General features: G+C 47.8%; 1 protein-coding gene and 1 long non-coding RNA gene across 2 annotated transcripts in view; one reads left to right on the plus strand and one right to left on the minus strand.

Moving 5' to 3' along the window:
* Window positions 1-24563, minus strand: part of ANOS1 (anosmin 1) — a 211900-nt gene that overhangs the window by 14351 nt on the left and 172986 nt on the right. Inside the window, exons 8-9 of the mRNA XM_027533540.1 lie at window positions 20950-21094; window positions 11561-11707 (exon numbers count right to left, since the gene is read on the minus strand). Of these exons, the coding sequence (XP_027389341.1) occupies window positions 11561-11707; window positions 20950-21094 (292 nt within the window). The remainder of the gene's footprint in view (window positions 1-11560; window positions 11708-20949; window positions 21095-24563) is intronic.
* Window positions 834-8821, plus strand: LOC113886888. Its single transcript, XR_003509576.1, has 3 exons — window positions 834-1644; window positions 7450-7678; window positions 8342-8821. It is a non-coding gene; the product is annotated as an uncharacterized LOC113886888 (long non-coding RNA).

Genomic DNA, 24563 nt, shown 5'->3' on the forward strand with positions numbered 1-24563 from the left:
GGACTCCATGTCTGCTCCATGTCTGCTCCGTGTGTGCTCGGTGTGGACTCTGTGTGTGCTCAGTGTGGACTCTGCGTGTGCCCGGTGTGTGCTGTGTGGACTCTGTGTGTGCTCCGTGTGTGTTCTGTGTGGACTCCATGTGTGTTCAGCATGTGCTCTGTGTGTGCTCTGTGTAGACTCCATGTCTGCTCCGTGTGTGCTCCATGTGGACTCTGCGTGTGCTCTGTGTGGACTCCATGTCTGCTCTATATGTGCTCTGTATGGACTCCATGTGTGCTCTGTGTGTGTTCAGCATGTGCTCTGTGTGTGCTGTGTGGACTCCATGTGTGCTGTGTGGACTCCATGTGTGCTCTGTGTGGATTCTGTGTGGACTCCACGTGCTCCGTGTGTGCTCTGTGTGGACTCCATGTCTGCTCCATGTCTGCTCCGTGTGTGCTCGGTGTGGACTCTGTGTGTGCTCAGTGTGGACTATGTGTGTGCCCGGTGTGTGCTGTGTGGACTCCGTGTGTGCTCCGTGTGTGCTGTGTGGATTCCATGTGTGCTCTGTGTGGACTCTGCATGTGCTCTGTGTGGACTCCACGTCTGCTCCATGTGTGCTCTGTGTGGACTCCGTGTGTGCTCTGTGTGTGTTCGGCATGTGCTGTGTGTGTGCTGTGTGGACTCCGTGTGTGCTCTGTGGACTCCATGTGTGCTCTGTGTGGATTCTGTGTGGACTCCGTGTGCTCCATGTGTGCTCTGTATGGACTCCATGTCTGTTCCATGTCTGCTCCGTGTGTGCTCCATTTGGACTGTGTGTGTGCTCCGTGTGGACTCTGCATGTGCTCGGTGTGGACTCTGCGTGTGCTCGGTGTGTGCTCCACGTGTGCTGTGTGGACTCCGTGTGGACTCCATGTCTGCTCCGTGTGTGCTCCATGTGCACAGGGTCTCCTCCTCAGGAGACGAGGGTGAGAACAGTCTGCAGTGAGTGCGCCCCAGCCTCACTGCCTGTGTGACCCCTGCAGAATCAGACCTGCTCCCCCAGCACCCAGAGAACAGGGCCCCTTATGTAACGTCTCCACTTCCGCCCCGAGCAGCCCGTTTTCTGTCCGTGTCTTTTCTTTGGGCGATCGACCGAGTGGAAAAAAAACACAAAAGTGCTCCAGAGCCAGGCCTGAGTGTGGGAACAGAGGCTGGGCCGGGTTTATCAATCACCCAGTAAGTCCCCAGCCACTCGTGAAAGGCATTGCCCCCTCCTGCCACCCCTGGGGTGATCAGCCTCGCATCCTGGCCGCACTCAAACCAAGCGTTTGATGGGAGGTTTTCAGAGCTCAGACGTCTTTGATGGAGTGCTGGGTCCGCTGGAAACTTGCTCTGGAGCACTTTGGGAAATGAGAAGAGGACTTTTCCACCAGAAAGCAAAGAGATACCAAGCAGGCATCAACGCTGTTTAGCTAAAAAGGGTTGAGGTTGTAACTCTTTACACGGCAGACGTCAAGAGCTATGGGTTGACTGGAGAAGAACTGTACATTATACGCAAAGTACAAAGTCAAGTGATGAGCGAATTCATACCCTTTCTTTCAACAGGTGCTGCTGCTCGACGCATTGTGCTCAAATGACCTCCCAGAGGCAGCTGGACTCGTGGACCCGAAATACGGAGGCGTCTGGGTAAGTAACAGCGTGCGTGGGTGACATCCACGTTAGGTTGGACGGAGGTGGGATACAGGTGAATACAGAACCATCGTGACAGAAGCACAGTGTACTGACGAGGCGGTTATGGCGATAACTACAGCATGGGCACAGCTCACGGAAGGGGTGGGCAGAGCCCTGAGCAGGGCAGGTAGCGGTGGGCAGGGTGCCACACGACGCCCCTGTGTGCCCCAAAGCAAACTCACTTCTGTACGTGGTGAACCCCTGCGTCCCTCAAGCCCACAAAGCAAATCAAAGCATTTGCTGCTGCTGCTGAAAGGATCAGACTTTTCATCTTAATGTAAAATCCCACTGGACAGGTGGGTGCCCCCCCGCCCTGTATCGGAGAGCGTGATTCGCACCACAGAGAATAGGCCAGTTCCTGCCAAGTCCGGAGCAGGGCACAGCAGAGTCCTCACAGTCTCCGGTGCCGAGCAGCCAAGTGGACCCCACTTTGCCGCACTACAGCTGTGCGATGTGCAATTGTTACCCACGGCTTCAGGTCCCCCAAGAACCCATGTGTTCCTATAGCACGGTTCACAGGAGCATGTACTGAGCCACATATCCGATGGCCCCTCCCACCCTTTAGCTCTGCAAGCTGCTGGCTCTGAGTGCACACCCTGGGTCTCTGGACATGGACCCCCACCTTGGTGAGGATCTCCGTGCAAACCCAAGGCTTTCCAGTCACTTCCCGTGGCTGGCTCAGCAGACTCCACACCCTAGATTCCTACCCCACTGCGTTCCCTCTGCCTTTATTTAACGATTCCTTTGGTTTCCTGTATCTGTGAGGCTCTGACCTCCTAGAGCCTGGTGGGACGGCCCTCCCCGGGATGGCCTTATGTCCAGAGAGCAGACAGCTCACCTGCAGGCATCCATGTTCTGTGCAGACCGGCCAACCCAGAGCCTGCACCCCAGCATCCCCTCAGAGGGGGGACCCTCACCCTTGGGGTCACCAGGTCCACCCTCATCAGCCCTCCAGGGCCAGGGAACTGCGGCAGCCTGTGTCCAGAACCTGAGCTTCCCTGGTGGCTCAGTTGGTAAAGAATCTGCCTGCAATGCAGGAGACCCAGGTACCATCCCTGGGTCGGGAAGATCCCTGGAGGAGGGCATGGCAACCCACTCCAGTATTCTTGCCTGGAGAATCCACATGGCCAGAGGAGCCTACAGACTCGCAAAGAGTAGGACACGACGGAGCAACTAAATCACCACCACTTCCCAGAGCCCACTGTGATGATCCAGACCCGCCAACCCCCAGAATGACCAGTGTTTCCTGTCCCTCCCCGACCACAGAAAGCACGGTCAAGCCTCCTGAGCACTGTTTCTGCCTCCTGCCCGACCCTGGGGTCTCCCTGAGAGGCATGGAGGGCCCTCACTTTGGCCACCAAGAGTCACAAACCATCTTCTCAACGGCAGGTGTCTGTTGATCAGTTGCCTTCCACCAAACCCACACTGCAAAACACAGTTTACAGGAACTGCCTGTCTTTCCCGCAGGCCTTTATAGCATGTTTTCAGGCACAACTCGCAGTCCAGGCTTTTCCAAACAGCGGCCTGCATCTCACATAAAGTCTGCAGCTGTCTTGTAACTCGCACAAGTTAGGGTTTAGAAAGTCAACCATGAACACACTGTAGCAAATCCTGGGTGGCTGCTCCTTGGTGGAAATGCAGGGTTACTGGCTTCCTGCGGTGACAGGTATCATTGTCCGCCAATCAGGAAGTAAGCTGTTTTAATGTGTTTGTTTTTTAAAAAACTTATTACATCTCTCTTAAAAGCATTAGTCACCCCAGTCATGTCTGACTCTTTTGTGATCTCCATAGGCTCACTGTAGCGTGCCGGGTTTCTCTGTCTTATCTGAGCTTCTCCAGGCAAGAGCACTGGAGTGGGTGGCCATTTCCTTCTCCAGGGGAATCTTCTCCACTCCAAGACAGAACCCACGTCTCCTGCACTGCAGGGGGATTCTTTACCATCTGAGCCACTAGGGAAAACCCAAATCTAATCTAAGAGATATTACAATTATTTATGAACTGAAAGAACTCTAGGGAATGGCAATCCGCTCCACTGTTCTTGCCTGGAGAATTCCATGGACAGGGAAGCCTGGTGGGTTACAGTCCGTGGGGTTGCAAAGAGTCGCACGACTGAGCCACTAACACACACACACACACACAAAGAACTCTAGTTGAAAGCATTTTCACAATCCCGGATAGAAGGACAGCAAGTGTCTTTTGCCTCCCGCGCCACTGTATTTTAATCCGTCATCATCTCAGAACCCACAAACTTAACCCCTTTTTTACCTTTTTTGGGGCTTCCCTGGTGGCTCAGCTGGTAAAGAATCCACCTGAAATGCAGGAGACCTGGATTTGATCCCTGGGTTGGGAAGATCCCCTGGAGAAGGGAAAGGCAACCCACTCCAGTATCCTGGCCTGGAGAATCCCATGGGCTGTATAGTCCATGGGGTCGCAGAGAGTTGGACACAACTGAGCGACTTGCACAGTTACTTTCTTCCCCTTTTTCAGAGCATCCTCACGGGCTCTCAGTGTGACCCCAGGCCCCGACACGCAGCCTCAAGCCTGAATCGGGGGCTCTCCTCTCGCTGTTTCTGGAGGCGGCTCCACGTTACTACCTCCCTCACACTGAGCTCATGGTGCCACAGGCCACACCTGCAGGGGAATGGCCCGCCACCCACCTCCGCTGCCGGGTGGGGCGTCACCTTCCTCCTGGGGAGCCTTAGGGGGCAGCTCTGCACTTTGGGCCACTTTTACACAGAACAGATCTCAATGAGACAGACACAGTGTCCACGGCGGGAAAGCAGACCATGCCGAGGGTGTGTTCCCAGCTCGAGGGAGGAACTGAGAGGGCAGCGGCGGGTGTGAACGTGGACGCGGGGTCCCTTCCAGCCCAGCACCATGCCCTGCACGAGCATCTCCACTGAGGACCACAAGCACCCCGTGACTGACGCATAAACCCCAGTGAGGCCACGAATCTGCAAGGACACAGTCCCGTGGGCACGCACGATCCACAGCCTGTCTTTCCTTTTCAAATCAGTAGCCTAAGGTAGAGCTTTAAAGACACACAGCCCACAGCATGTTCACGGGTCACCTTCAAGCCATGCATGCGTGCTCAGTCACTTAGTCGTGTCCGACGCTTTGCCACCCCATGGACTGTAGCCCGTCAGGTTCCTCTGTCCAGGGGATTCTCCAGGCAAGAACAGTGGAGTGGGTTGCCATGCCCTCCTCCAGGGGATCTTCCCCACCCAGGGTTGGAACGCGCGTCTCTTACGACTCCTGCATTAGCAGGCGGGTTCTTTACCACCAGCAGCATGGGAAGCCCTCCTTTGAACCAGTCCTCTCCTCTTGCTGCAAAGATACTGACGCGGCTGATTCCAGAGTCGTCACTCGGTGTGCGTAGTGACCACGTGCTGGACCACAACTCCAGCACCTCACACGCCGTCCAGGGGGTTCTGACCTCACTCACCCCTTCCCTCCTCTGGAAGCCACCCCGGCTCCTCTGGGCCTCTGCCTCGGCGCTCCCCAGGGTTCTCCAGTTCGTCTGGGCAGTCACTGTTGGGGTCCCTGGCCACCTCACCCCACTTTGGGCATGCCGTTGAGATGGGTCTTGATTCCTCTTCTCTCTAGAGCAGTGGTCCCCAACCTCCGTGGTCGTACCAGGGACCCGTTTCGTGGAAGATGACTTTTCCACGGATAGGGGGGTGGGGGGTAGATGGGTTTTTGAGATGATTCAAGTGCATTCCTGGAGAAGGCGATGGCATCCCACTCCAGTACTCTTGCCTGGAAAAATCCGATGGACAGAGGAGCCTGGTAGTCTGCAGTCCATGGGGTCACAAAGAGTCGGACCCGACTGAGCGACTTCACTTTCACGAGTGGCGTTCCATTTGCCGTGTGCTTTGTCTTACTGTTTATCCCATCAGCTCCACCTCTGAGCACCAAGCATTAGATCCGAGGTTCAGGACCGCTGCTCTAGGGGATCTCTAGATCCCTAGTTCCTCCCTTACTTAAGAACGTATTCTTAAACTCCGACTTACTCTGGTCCGAGTACTATAAGTGAACTGTGTTTTATTTACACACAGTGGTTGCTTGGAGATGCTCAATTGCAGTGATTTCTCTTACTTATAAAGAATACTACCACCTGTTTCCATATTCCTAGTCGAACAGTTAGACCTGTTTTCTAACGACTGGTAAACTGATCAAGTAACCCAGAAGAAAGCAAAGAAAAAAGTGCTTCTGACTGATCCTTATTTTGAATAAACAGAAATGAAAGAGGCAGAAAGGAATTTCAAGCAAACCTAATGTCCATAACCATCACTTTCATTCAACATTGTACTCAAAGTCTCAGCCAGCATGAAGACAGGGCAAAGAAGCAAAAATGTGCAAAGCCCGGAAAGGAAAATGCAACTTTCTTATGATTGACTGACAACATGATCATTTTCATAGAAAATGCTGGAAATCAACTATGCTTCAACTAAAAAATTTTTTTCTTTGGGGGGGAAAAAAAGAGGGAAAGAAAAATAAAGGAACACGGATGCCCTACGCTGGATCCTTACGACAGAAATGAAATCCGAACGAAAGCCAGCTGAGAGGCAAAGATGGAGCAACGGCATTCCTCGGACGTAAGGAGGGCACCTGAGTGACCCTGTGTGAGGAGAGTGCTCACATAGTACACGGAGCCCAGTGGACCTGAAGGAAGCAAGACGATGAACTGATCATCCCTTAAAGGAAGAGCTATTAAGAAACTGAAAAAAAAAAGTAGAGAAAGACTTAGATAAAACCAGGAATGACCTGGGTAAAACCAGCATAGCCATTTCCCTTCTCCAGGGGATCTTTCCAACCCAGGGATCGAACCCGGGTCTCCCGCGTTGCAGGCACGTTGTTTACCGTCTGAGCCAGTAGTGAAGCCCCAAATGAAAGTGCAAGTCGCTCAGTCGTGTCCGACTCTTTGTGACCCCATGGACTATATAGTCCATGGAATTCTCCAGGCCAGAGTACTGGAGTGGGCGGCCGTTCCCTTCTCCAGGGGATCTTCCCGACCCAGGGATCGAATCCACGTCTCCCGCATTGCAGGCGGATTCTTTACCAGCAGAGCCATCAGCAAAGCCCAGGAATACTGGAGTGGGCAGCCCTTCCCTTCTCTAGGGGATCTTCCCTACCCAGGAATTGAACCAGGGTCTCCTGCATTGCAGACGGATTCTTTACCAACTGAGCCACCAGGGAAGCCCAGTGAAGCCCCAAATTAAGAACTATCAGGAAATTGAAAGAAATAAAAGTAGAAAGAAACTGAGATGAAACCAGCACATGGCTCGAATACCCCATACATAAAGGACTCTTGCAGGACAGACTGGCTAAACCACCTAGAGAGTGCTTTGGAAAAGAGGAGCCCCATCGCCAATAAACTCACGACGAGGTGTTCAACCCCTGGACGCAAGAACAAAGAGCAGCGAGCCATCACGACACACATACCAGAAGGGCTGAGCCGAGGAAAAGATGGATTCTCCACTTGGGGAGACTGTGGGGAGAACATCTAAGCCTCTCTGTGGGCGGGTGCATGCTCTGTGCAAGACTCTCCTAGGGGTCTATGTCCTCTGACCTAAGAGTCTCACCTCTGGGTGGGGGGAATATGTATGCACATGTGTGACTCAGAAGGTGTGTTCACAGGATGTCCACAACGGTGCTGTTCTTTTCCATCTTTAAGATTCTTTGATGCAGATCCTTTGAAAAGTATTGAATTTGCTACATCACTTCTGTTTTATGTTTCGTTTCGCTTTTGGCCCCAAGGCATGTGTGATCCTAGCTTCCCGACCAGGGACGGAACCCGCGGCCCCTGCTTTGGAAGGTGATGTCTTGACCACTGGACCACCAGGGAAGTCCTTCTTCCCAGCCCATCACTGGGGCCAACCAAATCTCCAGCCACTGTTGACAAGAAACGTCACAGCTGGAGGTGTCCCGGGCACAAAACGGTGCAGCAAGATGAGTGGATGAATCAGTGCTTCCTGCAGGAGACTGGGTGAGTGTCCCCCATGTACTGTTCACTGCGGGAAGCCAGGTACAGGTCGTTAAGATCCTATCTGGATAAACTCAAGTACAGGTACAACATGTGTGCACGTTCAGAAGTCAGGATGTTGGTGGTTTACTCCTCTGAGCCTGATATGCTTTCATCTCCCGTATGTTCAACTTTTCCTTAGATGAGATGCTTACACGTTCGATAATAAAACGTGTTATTTCATTGATACTAATGTCATATGGACGTACGATGCTAATTTTAAATTGGTAAGGACAGTCATCCTCCGATACCCACTGGAGGCTGGGGATTGGACCCCCCACCTTGAATACCAAATTCCAAGGATGGATGCTGGAGTCCCACAGTGAGCCCTTCATACCTGCGGGTTCTGCATCCTTGGGTTCAACCAGCTGCTGACTGTAGACAAGAGTACGGGACCCACAGACCAGTGAATCTGCAGATGCAGAACCCGCTGATGTGGAGAGCTGACTGTATAAGAGATTAAATAAATTCTATCATTTAATGTTAATATGAATATTAAAATTAATCAATTAATATTAATTTAAATGTTGCAATATGTATACATAATGTTACTTTAGTAATATTGAATAAATTTAAATTAACATGATAGTAATAAAATACTAAACCTTATTGGTAATGTTATTTTAGCTACAGAATGAATTTGAGCAGCTTGGAAGAAAATTCCAGAACAAGAGCTCCAGCATCCATATCCCGGCACATGAGCTGATAACACTGAGTAAAACGGTGCCTCAGAAAAGTAAGAATTTTGAAAACTAATTCATGAAACAATTTTGCCTAAAAGAGATTTTGAGTCTTAAAATGCATAGAAGTGATAATACGTATGTCAATTATCTCTAAAAGCAGTATTTCAGTAATGCAAAACAAATACTCTTAGGAAACAAAGGAATGAAAGGAATTTATCTCAAAGATAAAAAGAAAACAGAATCTATTCTAAGGATGAACATTCACTGCAGTATTAACGATAAAACAAATTCTGAAGGCAACTAAATGTTTGGCTACAGTGCAATTACGACAGCACACAATATCCATCAAAGTAACCATTTCAAAATGTTATTAAAAAGACTAACAGTATATAAAATGCAAATATATTATTTGAAAATGTGGTCATTTTACATATACACACACACACACACGCAAAAATGGCTTCCCTGGTGGCTCAGCCTGCAATCCAAGAGACTTGGGTTCGATCACTGGGTTGGGAAGATCCCCTGGAGAAGGGAATGGCAACCCACTCCAGCATTCTTGCCTGGAGAATCCCATGGACAGAGGAGCCTGGCTGGCTACAGTCCACAGGGTCCCAAAGAGTTGGACACGAATGAGAGACTACAGTTCAGTTCGGTTCAGTCACTCATTCGTGTCTGACTCTTTGTGACCCCATGAATCGCAGCATGCCAGGCCTCCCTGTCCATCACCAGCTTCCAGAGTTCACCCAAACTCAAGTGCATCAAGTCGGTGATGCCATCCAGCCATCTCATCCTCTGTCGTCCCCTTCTCCTCCTTCCCCCAATCCCTCCCAGCATCAAGGTCTTTTCCAATGTGTCAACTCTTCGCGTGAGGTGGCCAAAGTATTGGAGTTTAAGCCTCAGCATCAGTCCTTCCAATGAACACCCAGGACTGGTGTCCTTTAGGATGGACTGGTTGGATGTCCTTGCAGTCCAAGGGACTCGCAAAAGTCTTCTCCAGCACCACAATTCAAAAACACCAATTCTTCGGCATTCAGCTTTCTTCACAGTCCAACTCTCATATCCATACATGACCACTGGAAAAACCACAGGCTTGACTAGACTTGGCAAAGTAATATCTCTGCTTTTTAATATGCTATCTAGGTTGGTTATAACTATCTTTCCAAGAAGTAAGTGTCTTTTAATTTCCTGGCTGCAATCACCATCTGCAGTAATTTTGGAGCCCCCCAAAATAAAGTCTGATACTGTTTCCACTGTTTCTGAGAGACTATGCATACATATATAATAACTTGGTGAGACACGAGAGGTATAGGAAACTTAGCAAAGCAAACCTACTAAAATGCTACTTTTGTGAACTACTGGGAAGAGAATTGGCTTTTTTCCTGTCTCCCAAATTATCTGCATTATGCACCTTTGTAATAAATAATTACTTTAGAACAGAGCTTTAAAGTGCAAAATAACAACTGTTTTGAGTATTTGAACACAAGACTGGCTTTCTAGGAAAGAGGTGAAGACAGGTCCATATCCCTGAAAGGATGCAACGTCAGCAGCAGATTTCAGAACGTGGTAACACATTCCTGGGAACCAGGGGCAACCCATTCAAACGTCAGAGCAGGAAGGCATTCGATAAAAGAAGAAAGCGTGCATGCACTTTGTTCAGCCGTTTCCTTAATAGCAGTAGTGTGGCTTGATGGTGACATTTACACAAGCACCCTGACAGCTCAGAACTCTTAAACGCAAACAACAAACACAAAACTCTTAGACGAAAGCACAGGCAGAACACTCTCTGAAATAAATCACAGCAAGATCTTTTTGGCTTCACCTCTTAAGAGTAATGAAAATAAAATCAGAAAAGAAACAAACGGGACCTAATTAAAGTTGAGAGCTTCTGCACAGCAAAGGAAATAATAAAACAAAAAGACAACCCAGAAATGAGAGGAAATATTTGCATATGACTGATGAAGCCTTAATCTACAGCTCATACACCTCAATACCAACAAACCACCCAATCAAAAAACCAGAAGACCTAAAAAGACATTTCTCCAAAGACATGTAGGTGGCTAAGAGGAACATGAAAAGATGGTCAACGTTGGTAATTATTGCAGAAATACAAATCAAGACTGCAATGAGTTACCACCTCACACCAGTCAAAACGACTATCATCAAAGTCTACAAACAATAAATTCTGGAGAGAGTGTGGAGAAAAGGAAACTCGCTTGCACTGCTGGTGGGAATGCAAATTGGCGCAGCCACTTGAGAGAACAGTCTGGAAGTTCCTAAGAAAACTAAAAACAGAGCTACCATATGACCCAGCAAGCCCACTCCTGGACACATACCTGGAGAAAACCGTCATTTGAAGACGTACATGCAGCCCGCTGCAGCACTATTGACAACAGTCAAGACGCGGTGGCAGCCTAAATCTCCATCGACAGAGGAGTCCATGTGGTACACAGGCACACGGAATACTACTCAGCTTCATAAAGATTGAAATCAATGCCACGTGCAGTGACATGGGTAGGGAGGTAGACATGATCACAGGAAGGGAATCAGGGAGAGAAACAGGGTATCACTTCTCTGCGGAATCTAAAAACAATGATACCGACGAACTTATTTACAAAACACAAATAGATTTACAGACTTAGAAAGCAAATTGACAGTTACCAAAGGGGACTGGTGGGGTTGAGGAACACACTGGGAGTCTGGGATGGACAGGTACACGCTACTATATTTAAAATAATCAACAGGGACCTACTGTATACCACAGGGAGCTCTGCTCAATGTAATCACCTAAGGCTTTCCTCATAGCTCAGTCGGTAAAGAATCTGCCTGCAATGCAGGAGACCCGGGTTCGATTCCTGGGTCGGGAAGATCCCCTGGAGAAGGAAATGGCACCCCCCTCTAGTACTCTTGCCTGGAGAGTCCCATGGACAGAGGAGCCCAGCAGGCTACAGTCCATGGGGTCACAAGGAGTCAGACACGACTTAGCGACTAAACCACCACCACCACCAACTGGAAAAGAATCTGAAAAAGAACCAACCTGTGTATATGTACAACCGAATCCCTTTGGTGTACACCTGAAACTCACACAACACTGTCCATCAACTGTACTCCGATATTAGAATAAAACTCAAGGACAACGATGACTAAGCAATCATCTGCTCACCTTCGGTCTTCTTCCAGTAGACCTTGACCTGCAGCTGGTTGTCTTGGAAGAACGGAGCCCCGACTTCCAGGAGGCGAGCGGGCCGGCGTCTTTGAAGGGGAGGCTGCGTGTGCATCACACTCTTCCTACTTTTCCCGAGCTGTTCTTCTACAAGAGTGCACAACATTCTGATTTACTGGTTAGAAAGCAACATGGAACCTGATGGTAATCCCAGTGCACCTGATTTCCTTCTGTGATCCTTTCCTGTTTAGCGCCTGTTTTTTAAAGGAAGACGTAATTCAGCCACAGATTCCTTCCTGCCCAGGTTGATCACACCTCCCCCTTCATCACAGGCTGTAATGCAGACCTAAAAGTATGCTGTGTACATTACACTGAATCCGCAAATTTAACTTAGTAAGAACATACTTTCACCAACCTTGATAGATGCTCTGATTTCAGTAATTAGTGGAAATAGTATTTCTCACAATACATGAATTTTTTTTTGGCACTTGTGAAGGAAGTCAATGAAGTAATATTAAAATACCATTTCATGAAAACAATATACTCGGTGGGTTTTCGCTGAAGGACCAGCATGTTAGATTCCTCCATCTTGAGAGAGACAGAGGCGAGTTGACATGGCTTAGTAGGAAAGATACCCAAAACTCCTGGCCTCCGATCTCTCCTTTTGCAGCTCACTGACTTTTAGAAGTTGCACATATAGAAATAATGTCCTTTTCTGCTTTCAGAATTCCAAGTACTCCTATGAGATATAATATCTCAACCTGTATTGATGATAAACCACTAAGCAATGTGAAAAAGTTCACTTAAAACTCAGCATTTAGAAAACTAAGATCATGGCATCTGGTCCCTTCACTTCATGGCAAATAGATGAGGAAACAATAGAAACGGTGACAGACTTCATTTTGGGGGGCTCCAGAATCACTGCAGATGGTGACTGCAGTCATGAAATTAAAAGATGCTTGCTCCTTGGAAGAAAAGCTATGACCAACCTAGACAGCATATTAAAAAGCAGAAACATTACTTTGCCAACAAAGGTCCGTCTAGTCAAGGCTATGGTTTTTCCAGTAGTCATGTATGGATGTGAGAGTTGGACTATAAAGAAAGCTGAGCACTGAAGAATTGATGCTTTTGAACTGTGGTGTTGGAGAAGACTCTGGAGAGTCCCTTGGACTGCAGGGAGATCCAACCAGTCCATTCTGAAGGAAATCAATTTTGAATATTCATTGGAAGGACTGATGCTGAAGCTGAAACTCCAATCCTTTGGCCACCTGATGTGAAGAGCTGACTCATTGGAAAAGACCCTGATGCTGGGAAAGATGGAAGGCGGGAAGAGAAGGGGACGAGAGAGGATGAGATGGTTGGATGGCATCAGTGACTCGGTGGACTTGAGTTTGAGTAAACTCCGGGAGTTGGTGATGGGCAGGGAGGCCTGGCGTGCTGCAGTCCAGGGGGTCGCAAAGAGTCAGACACAACTGAGTGACTAAACTGACTGATCTTCAAAGGTAGTAATGCCTAGGCGTGAAACCGGATTTATATATATGAAAAAAGAGAAGAAAAAAGGATATAACTCAGGAACAGCCAGATGGCAGAGCAGCATGGGATAGGGTGGGGAGAAGGGGGTGGGGCTTCCTGCTCCAGGGAGTCCCCCTCCCAGCATGCATTCACCAAGTCCAGAGCCCTCTGAATCCTGGCGTCCGGGGTTTACAGAGGCTTCATTACACAGACATGATTGATTAAATTATTAGCCACCGATGACTGAACTGCACCTCCAGCCACTCTCTCTTCCTCAGAGGTGGTGGTAGGAAGTGGAGACAGAAAGTTCCAAGCTTCCAGTCACTGGTACGTTCCTCTCATGCCCACCCTGTCCTTCGGTGCTGTCCAAAAAATCACCTCATTTCACATAAGAAAACACACCTTCATGGCTCTCACTGCTTAGGGAATTCCAAGAGTTTTGGAGCCGTGTGCCTGGAACGGGCCAACACCAATGTCATCTTTAAGTCACAACGTCACAGCCTGTGAGAAGCCTTACATCCAAGTCTACACACCCCAGCACAGCAAGCCTGGGGCCCAGAGTAGGGGCAGGGTCACAGGGAACCCACAAGACAGGCACCCAAACATGCCCCTTTCTGGATGCCACCGTGGGCTTACAGAATCCTGCTGCTTACACCTAAGACATTTTTTAAAAAGAATTTAAGGTGTAATGGAATATTACTCAGCCATAAACAGGAATTAAACTCTGCCTTCTTCATAAACATGGAGGGACCTGGAGACTGCCATAGTGTGAAGGAAGTCAGAAAGACAAATACATTAATGCGTGTATGTAGAATATAGAAAAATAGTGTAGATGAGCATATTTGCAAAGCAGAAATAGAGACACACACATAGAGAACACAGCCAAGGATACCAAGGGCGTTAAGAGTGGCGTGGGATGAACTGGGAGATAGCAATTTACACACATACACTAAACTAATGAGAACCTGACTCATTGGAAAAGACCCCGATGCTGGGAAGGATGGAAGGCAGGAGGAGAACGGGACGGCAGAGGATGAGGTGGTTGGATGTCATCACCCACTCGATGGGCATGAGTTTGAGCAAGCTCTGGGAGTTCGTGATGGACAGGGAGGCCTGGCGTGCTGCAGTCCGTGGGGTCCCAAAGAATGGGACACGACTGAGTGACTGAACTGAAGGTGAATGAGAACCTACTGTATACCACAGAGAACTCTACTCAATGCTCTGTAGTGGTCTATATGAGAAGACATCTGAAAGAGAGGATACGTGTATACATATAACTGCCTGTGCTGTATAGCAGAAACTAATACCAACACTGTGAAATCAACTGTACTCCAATAAAAAGCTTTTTTTAGAAAGTTTAAGGCTTTTCACAAATCTTAAATTTTTCACAAGCTCATTTATGCATCTAATTCCTTAAATAACCTGTCCTGTTAAGAATTCACTGGCAGATAACCAAGTCAGTCTAGACGGTTGTTTAACCTCTCTGTGAATATTGTCGTCCTTCGGCCTGTTATATCCCATGGAAATGTTTAGTTTTCACTACCGACGTAAAAAAAGCGTATATATCTCAGGATTGAACGTCTGCTGCTTTACTGAATGATTTCAGGGTGAACACCCGTGGCCACGCCCCCACAAGAGGACACGCCCCCACACAGAGCACATGCCCCAGAGGACGCGCCCCCACACATAGAGGGCACACCCCCACACAGAGCACATGCCCCAGAGGACACGCACACAGAGGACACGCACACACAGAGGGGCACGCCCCCAGAGGACACGCCGACACATAGAGGACGCACAGTCCAACCTCAGCCCTGGGGGTCGTCCCTCCCTCTGAGCGTGTCCTCCACTTCCAGCAGGAAACAAAAATGGAATAAAAGCCATTTGTCCATATTCTGAAAATGTATGAGGTCTGGTTTATACTCTTTAATAGTCCTGAAAGTGAAACAGAACTGAGTGACTAGGCCGTTTCTCCAGATGTCAGATGAACTCTGTAATGTGAGTCCACTACATCAAGCATTTGGAAACTGTCACCCCCGGAAATGTTCCTCCTGCCTCCCAAGAGAGCAAGTTACGTTTCTATTAAAGACAGGATTATGTCTTTCTTTCCTTCAAGGGGCCCTTTTATAAAACTGTGTGAACACGCACCCTTTGCTTTCATAGAAACGTTTATCATGAAAACGCCTAGTAGCCTGCAGCCCTGGAAAAACAGCATTCACAAAGTAATTTATATGCTGACATTTACAGCACTGCTTCCTATAAAATATAATTTCCTTTGCTTAAACTGGAAAGTTGTAATGATTCTTTACTTCTGGTTGGTTCATGATGAAAACTCATTGTGTTCCTGTCACAGGCACACATTAATGTTTATGGGATTATACATCAACGTTGGGTTACAAAGCGTGTCCTGACACACACTCAGCTGTGTCCTGCCTAATCCTGTGTTAAGACAGTCTCTGCTGGAGGCCACCTTGAAACCCAAGTAACATGTATTATGACTGGTACTTTGCAGCATCACTTATTTTTTTTTAATTGTTCTGATCCTTCTGACAGGAATCAGTTAATCCTAGAATAAAGTGGCCTTTGGTAGGTTAAATATCATATCTCTTTCTTGGTTACGTAAAATGGTACATGCGTGCTCAGTCATGTCCAACTCTTTGAGACCTTATGGACTGTAGCCAAAAGTTATGACCAACCCTAAACAGCATATTAAAAAGCAGAGACATTACTTTGCCAACAAAAGTCCATCTGAGCAAAGCTGTGGTTTTTCCAGTAGTCATGTATGGATGTGAGAGTTGGACCATAAAGAAAGCTGAGAGCTAAAGAATTGATGCTTTTGAACTGTGATGTTGGAGGAGACTCTTGAGTGTCCTTTGGACTGCAAGGAGATACAACCAGTCCATCCTAAAGGAAATCAGTCCTGAGTGTTTATTGGAAGGACTGATGTTGAAGCTGAAACTTCAATACTTTGGCCACCTGATGCGAAGAGCTGACTCTTTTGAAAAGACCCTGATGCTGGGAAAGATTGAGGGTGGGAGGAGAAGGGGATGACAGAGGGTGAAATGGTTGGATGGCATCACCGACTCAAGGGACATGAGTTTGGGTGGACTCCGGGAGTTGGTGATGGACAGGGAGGCCTGGCGTGCTGCGGTTCATGGGGTCACAAAGAGTCGGACACGACTGAGCTATTGAACTGAACTGAGCTGGACTGTAGCCCACCATGCTCCTCTGTTCATGGGATTCTCGGCTGTGGGCAGAAATGCATATTCAATTACAGGACTCATACGGCCCCTTCATGGATCGCAGCTATACCAGCCTCTAAGGGGGAAGGAACGCTGTTTATTGGGAAAACTGGAAAAACACCAAAAGGCCAACTTAACTTTGCACAAGACAGAAATCCCCACCACCAGTAGAAGAAAAACTACCATCTCAGGAGAATCAGATGTTTAAAGGATTTTGGTTTGAGGAGAAATCAGTGAGTAGTAAGTTGGGGAAACAGGAAAGCGTGAGATGTGGGCATAAGTGAAGAGACGGCAGGAATATGTGATGGTCTTGAGAGGGGGAGAAATCTGTGATACTGGTTAATGTTTTCTAGAGACTGTTCTGACAGTCATCTATAAGACAGATATTGAAGAAAGGCTGGAAACGAATAATAATTAGGAGATAAATTGTATCAGGAAGGTGGCAATGGCCTGGACAGTGGGCAAGACCTGGACAGGTCCCCACGTCGCAGGTGAGGTTAGAACACCAGAGGACTTTGATTCCTCATGAACTGGATTTCTGGAGAGAGGTAAACCGAGGCATGAAAAACGACCTCTCCTGACCTCAGGCTCGAACAGAAGGGCTGAGGGACAGGTGCTCTGAGGGTAGGGCCGTGGAGAGAAACAGCGGTGAAAGGATGAGATGATCGTGGTTTGGAGGATGGTCCATTTCACGAAGCTGTCAGCCATCCCAGTGGTGGTGCCGGGCAGGCAGCCAAACATACAGCTCTGGTTTCTGGGGGTGGGGGGGTGGGGGCATCAGGTTGTGGGGTGCCCAGGGTGGCCTCGGCACACGGATGGCAGGACACCCATGGGACTGACTGCGATCTCCAAGGGGGGAAGCTCCTCCTGCTTCATTCCCCGCCCCCACCCTGTGCTGGTTCTCTGCACACACAGTGCTCTGTTCCAGTGCTGCACGTGTGCGGTGTGATGCCCGCTGCTCTGCAAGGCCCAGGAGAGGCCGGCAGGCTCAGTGCCTACTGCCGTGTCAGTCTGTCTGCCTCCACGACTCCCCGGCAGCTCTCTGCACTATGCATGGGCTAGTCTCTCTGTTATCCTGGCCACGTGTTTACAGACTCCACATTGGGCTCTCGGAAGGCTGACATCAGGTGTGTCTAATGCGGTAACGTGTGCGTGAGTTCATGTTAATACATGAAAACATTGTATTATATAGAATGCACAGAAATAGATACATAGAGACTGTATAATGTACACATACAATAGTCTATATTGTATATATACTCACATATATATATATATATATATATACACTTTTTCCTTTGTATATGACATATTTGTTTATACTCTAGTGAGGTCTATGATAGTATCATATAGTAACTGTTCCCATAGTTAGGCACAGATTGATGAATGAATTAAAGTGTGCAAGTCGCTCAGTCATGTCTGACTGTTTGCGACCCCGTGGGCTATAGAGTCCATGGAATTCTCCAGGCCAGAATACTGGAGTGGGTAGCCTTTCCGTTCTCCAGGGGGATCTTGCCAATCCAGGGATTGAACCCAGGTCTCCTGCATTGCAGGTGGATTCTTTCCCAGCTGAGCCAGCAGGGAAGCCCAAGAATACTGGATGAATGGATGTAGGATTGCATTTAAAGAAATTAATGAATGGTGGGTGCAGCCACTATGGAAAACAATATGAAAGTTCCTAAGAAAACTAAAAATAGGACTATTGTATGACCCAGCTACCCCATTTCTGGGCACGTATCCAGACAAAATTATAATCCAAAAAGGTACACGCACCTCTACGTTCATTGCAGCCAACACATGTGAAACAACCCCAAGGCCCACCAAGCGAGGAAGGGATAAAGAAGGTGTGGTACATATAGACAATGGAATATTACTCAGCCGTGAAAAAGAATGAGACGATGCCATCTGCAGTGACATGGATGGGCCTAGCGATGATCATACTAAGCGCATTAAGTCTGACAGAGAAAGACGAATACTGTATGGTCTCACCCGTGGGATCTAAAATGACGCCAATGAACTTACCTATGAAACAGAAACAGCCTCACAGACGTTGAGAACAGAGTGGTGATTACCAAGGGGGCCAGAGATGGGGAGGGATGGAGTGGGAAGTTGGGGTTAGCAGATGTGAGCTTTGATATAGAGAATGGATAAGCAACAAGGTCCTATTGTGTATCACAGGGAACTATATTTAACATCCTGTGATAAACCATCATGGAGAAGAATATACTTTTTAAAATGTACATATATATACATAACTGAAATCACTTTGCTGTACAACAGAAAATTGCCACAACGTGGTCCATCAACTGCACTTCAATAAAAAACTTCTTTTAAAAAATCAAGGAAGTTATTACATGCTCAGAAATGTTTCCATGAGAATTTTTACATAAAAGTTGTAGTGTACCCAGACTGATACACAGAAATAGTGGACTTTTCAAATCCATCTAATCTCCCAAAGGACCCATTTCTGAAGTAGGGAGGAAGCTCTTGTTTCGAGAACTCTTTTGAAAAACACCATTTCAAGTGGACCTGCTCCTTTGGATCCCCATTATCTTCCAGGTGGTACAAGATAATTAGGGTTTCCTTCCCAAATGGCTCAGTCAGTGGTTAAAGCAGCCGCCTGCCAATGCAGGAGACACAGGTTCCATCCCTGGGTAGGGAAGATCCCCCGGAGAAGGAAATGGCAACCCGCTCCAATATTCTTGCCTGGAGAATCCCATGGACAGAGGAGTCCATGCGGGTTCGCAGAGTTGGACATGACTGAGCATGCACACAAGCTCAAGGAACATGGTTATGGACTATCCCTGCATCTAACTCAGAGGAGGCAGCCTCAGTTCAGTTCAGTTCAGTCGCTCAGTCGTGTCCAACTCTTTGCGACCCCATGAACTGCAGCACACCAGGCCTCCCTGTGCATCAGCAACTCCCGGAGTCCACCCAAACCCATGTCCATTGAGTCGGTGATGCCATCCAATCATCTCATCCTCTGTCGTCCCCTTCTCCTCCTGTCCTCAATCTTTCCCAGCAACAGGGTCTTTTCAAATGAGTCAGCTCTTTGCATCAGGTGGCCAAAGTATTGGAGTTTCAGCTTCAACCTACTCTTTCCTAAATTCTAGACGCTTGTCACACCGTCCTGGTTTGACCCAGGCCTGGAGCCATGATGAAAGGCAGACCTTGTGAGCCTGGGGCAGCAACACTTGCGGAGATGCCTGTGGCCTCTCCCAGGCTGACCGTCCATCAGCCCGGCCCCAGGAGCCTCCCCACAGCCCTACCCACCACTCCCCAGCTGTCAGCAAAAGCCAGAAACACCACAGCATCCAACATTTGGCTCAGAGACGAGGGTCTCATATGCCCTTCCTCTCACTGTGCTAAGTTCATGGTCACAGACGAGCTTGGTAACACTGGCACCTAGGATGTGGGCGTGGGGTGACGTGGTCACTGCTGCCAGTGCGGTACTGGGTAGCCTTCTGCAGGAATTGTGACCACTGTGTGAAACCCACAAAGAAAGGGGTTGAAAGCCTCAAATGCATGTTGCATTTGAAGAGGGAATTAACAGTTTCTGAGAGTTTAGCTACAAGGATCCTTCTCGAAGACCCGTACGCGTGTGTGAGGACCCGATCGTGTGAACACAAGCGTTTGCTGGAATGGGACACCTTCTTAAGTGTCCACTGTGACACCACAAGTATCTGTGAAACAGATAAAAGTCGTACAGAAAACTCCAAGGCAGGGCTTCCCTGGTGGCTCAGTGGTAAAGAATCCGCCTGTCAAAGCAAGAGACACGGGTTCGCTCCCCGGTCCAGGAAGATCCCACGCGTCATGGGGCAGCTAAGCCCAGGTACCACAGCTAGTGAGCCCGTGTGTCCTAGAACCCGTGGTCTGTAACGAGGAAGCAGCTCAGTGAGAAGCCTGGGCACCATAACTAGGCAACAGTTCCTGCTTGCCGCTGCTAGAGAAAAGCCCTCACACAGCTATGAAGACCCAGCACAGACACATTAAAAAAAAAACAAAAACTATAAAAATAAAGACACATTTGCATAAGGATCCTGAATCGTGTCGATATTGGCATCTGCTGGGATGAGACACCTTTTCTTCTGAAGTTTCTATTAGAATAAGGACCCTGAATCATGTCAATATCAGCATCTGCTAGAATGGGACACCTTTTCTTCTGAAGTTTCTATTACAAGAAGGACCCCGAATCATGTCAATATCAGCATCTGCTAGAATGAGATACCTTTTCTGCTGAAGTTTCCATTAGAATAAGGACCCTGAATCATGTCAATATTAGCGTCAGCTAGAATGAGACACCATTTCTTCTGAAATTTCCACTAGAATAAGGATCCTGAATCATGTCAATATCAGCATCTGCTAGAATGAGACACCTTTTCTTCTGAAGTTTCCATTAGAATAAGGACTCTGAATCATGTCAATATTAGCATCTGCTAGTATGGGACATCTTTTCCTCTGAAGTTTCCATTATGATGCCAAAACACTGCACGCAGAATAGATGAAGACCGTGAGGAAGACGCCAAGGTAACACTTGCACACGTGCTGGTTCACAGGACACAGTCACACGCACGCTGGTAGGAAGACCTGCCCGGTGAAGACGGGAAGTGAGGGAAAGGAGCCGTGCACACTCACTGTTGTGGGCGGCATGTGCAGACGTGAACTGCAGGGACACCTTGGCGCTCTTGAGGCGTGTCTGGCCCCAGTAGGTGATGGCTTGCAGCTCCACAGTGTAGTCGCAGCCCAGCTGCAGCGGCTCCAGGGTCACCGAGTTCTGGGACTGCAGGAGGAGGGGAGACGAGACTGCGTCAGAAGCCGCCCGGACCCTGAGCCTCCCGCCAGGGGTCCCCGGTCCTCAGGGAGCCCACCAGCTCCCACCTGACCTCCGCCAGGACTAAGATCACGGAACCTTCTACATCTTTAGCAAAGCCAGTCGTGCCGTGGATCCAAATAAATGTCACACAAAAGCATCTTTTTCTTTTTTTGGAAACTGTGTCACTAACCCCATTATTGGATGCTCTGCAGTTATGTGAGGATGAACAACTCACTCCTAGAACTCACAGTTCTAGGACTGTATGTGTGTTTGAATTCTGTGCCACTGGCAGGATGTGTGTGTGTGTGTGTGTGTGTGTATCCTGTGCCTGTTGTGGGATGTGTGTGTGTGTGCGTGTATCCTGTGCCTGTTGTGGGATGTGTGTGTGTGTGCGTGTATCCTGTGCCTGTTGTGGGATGTGTGTTTGTGTGCGTGTATCCTGTGCCTTTTGTAGGATGGGTGTGTGTGTGTTTGTGTCTGTGTGTGTATTTTGTGCCCGTGCTAGGGCTGTGTGTGTGTGTGTGTGAATCGTGTGCCATTGGCAGGATATATGTGCGTCTCTGCGTGTGTGTCCCTCACTCCCTCCTGGACGGCAGCTCACAGAGACAATGAGCGCCCTTTATAACAGACTAGCAGAGAGTCACAGCAGCGCACACCTGGAGAGACCCAGCGAACGGACATTCACTGTATTTCCCCAATGTGGATCCTCCGTCTTCTATGAGAAAACTTCCTGCGAAAGTTGTTAAGAATCGACTTGACAGAATGCTTTTAAAAGTATGTTTTTATGGCTTGTGGGTATGATAATAAGGTCCCTTACAAGAACTGGGAATTGAGAGAAATAAGCTTGTGGTCTTAGAATTCAAACATCTGTCAAAAGATAGTACATGGGCAGTTCCGCGGTAGTACACTGGCCAAGATTTGGTGCTTTCAGTGTTGGGGCCAGGGTTCAATTCCCTGTGGAGGAACACATACAGCAAATGGAACAGGACACACACACACACACACACACACACACACAATGGAACAGGATACACACACACACCATGCACACACACACCCTGCAAATGGAACAGGATACACATGGCACAGGCTTCAAACAGACACACAACCCTAGAACTGTCAGAAAATACACACACACACACACACACACAATGGAACAGGACACACACACACCCCCCGTGCAAATGACACAGGGTACATATACACACACATCCTTCAAATAGCACAGGATACACATGGCACAGGCTTCACACACACACACAATCCTAGAACTGGAACAAAACACACACACACACACAGGATTTACACAGGACACACACACAGACACACACAGACACACACACCCTTCAAATGGCACACGATTCAAACACACACAATCCTAGACCTGGCACAAAATACACATTCACACACATTCCCTGCAAACTGCACAGGATACACACACAAACACACACGCCCATCCTGCAAAAGGCACAGGATACACACACACACACACACACACACACACACACATGCTGCCAATGGCACACGATTCAAACACACACACGATCCTAGAACTGGCACAAAATACACACACACATACCCTGAAAACTGCACAGGATACACAGACAAGCACACACCCATTTTGCAAAGGGCACAGGATACACACACACAAACACATCCTGCCAGCAGCACATGATTCTAACACATACACAATCCTACAACTGGCATAAAACACACACACACACACACACATATATATCCTACAGATGGCACAGAATACACACACACATGCTGCAAATGGTTAAAGACACACACACAGACAGCAAATAGCACAAAATACACACAGACACACATCTTGCAAATGGCCCTAACACACACACACACTCATACACAAACATCCTGCAAAAGGCACAAGATTCACACACACAAATACACACATATCCTGCAAGTGATACAGGATACACACACACACACACATCTTACAAATGGCACAGCACACACACACACACACACACCCTGCAAATGGTAGAGAATACACAGGCATACCCTGCAATGGTGAGGAAACACACACACTCTGCAAATGGTGCAGGATACACACACACACACACACACACACACTGCAACTCACAGGACATACACACACAAACATCCTGCAAATGACACAGAACTCACACACACACACCCTGCAAATGGCATAGGATACACACACAGACATCCTGCAGATGCACAAAATACACACACACACACACACACACATACACACACACACACACACAATCTCCTTTTAGTCTGCTGCTGCTAAGTTGCTTCAGTTGTGTCCGACTCTGTGCGACCCTAGAGACGGCAGCCCGCCAGGCTCCTCCGTCCCTGGGATTCTCCAGGGAAGAACACTGGAGCAGGTTGCCATTTCCTTCTCCAATGCATGAAAGGGAAAAGTGAGAGTGAAGTCGCTTAGTCGTGTCCGACTCTTAGCGACCCCATGGACTGCAGCCTTCCAGGCTCCTCCGTCCATGGGATTTTCCAGGCAAGAGTACTGGAGTGGGGTGCCATTGGGGCCACCTGATACCACATGTACTATATATACATTATATGTACACTATACATGTATATATTTCATCATGTCACATTCTGATTTCCATTTCTGTGATTTCCCACCTTTATCTCCTTCGGCACTTTCTATGAGATGAGCACACATCATCAATTATCACTTGTTGCAGAGCTGTACGAAATAAAACCTGCAACTGTCAGAAAGTTTCTTATAAATAAAACAGCATTGCAGCTGGATATCAGTGATGTGTACTGGTAGAGACGTGTTTTACAATCCTCGATGGCACAAATACAGGAATGTTCATTTAAAAAAATTTGTTGCTGTCTTTTAAAAGCTCTTTTCAACATTAGTTTGTGCAATTCAATTGTATAAATTAGAGAGGAAGTTGTTCATTTATGTTTTATAACAACAAGATAAAAAAGTGTGTAATAAAAAGACATTTTTTTTATACATTAAGCATATGTCACACCAGGCAGAATGTTCAGTGTTATGGAGATCTCATTGCAAGAAATGTTTTGGTGAAGATTTTATTTCTTGGTATGTGGACAATAAGCCATCCCACATCCTTTTAATCCAAGAGAAACATATATCGTCAAACATACATCTTGTAAACTGTGTGCAGTTCTAGCAATGACATTACAGATAGGAGCACCTTACAATACACAACAGAAAAAGTAAAAACTTTAACTCCTCAATTCAGAAGGATCGCTTAAAAAAAAAAGCAAACCTTAATATCAAGGATATTTTGAATTGTACCATTTTCAGTGGCTAGACATAGCATATTAAAAAGCAGAGATATTACTTTGCCAGCAAAGGTCCGTCTAGTCAAGGCTATGGTTTTTCCAGTGGTCATGTATGGATGTGAGAGTTGGACTGTGAAGAAGGCTGAGCGCCAAAGAATTGATGCTT

This window comes from Bos indicus x Bos taurus, chromosome X (genome assembly GCF_003369695.1).
Source record: "Bos indicus x Bos taurus breed Angus x Brahman F1 hybrid chromosome X, Bos_hybrid_MaternalHap_v2.0, whole genome shotgun sequence".
Taxonomy (NCBI): domain Eukaryota; kingdom Metazoa; phylum Chordata; class Mammalia; order Artiodactyla; family Bovidae; genus Bos; species Bos indicus x Bos taurus.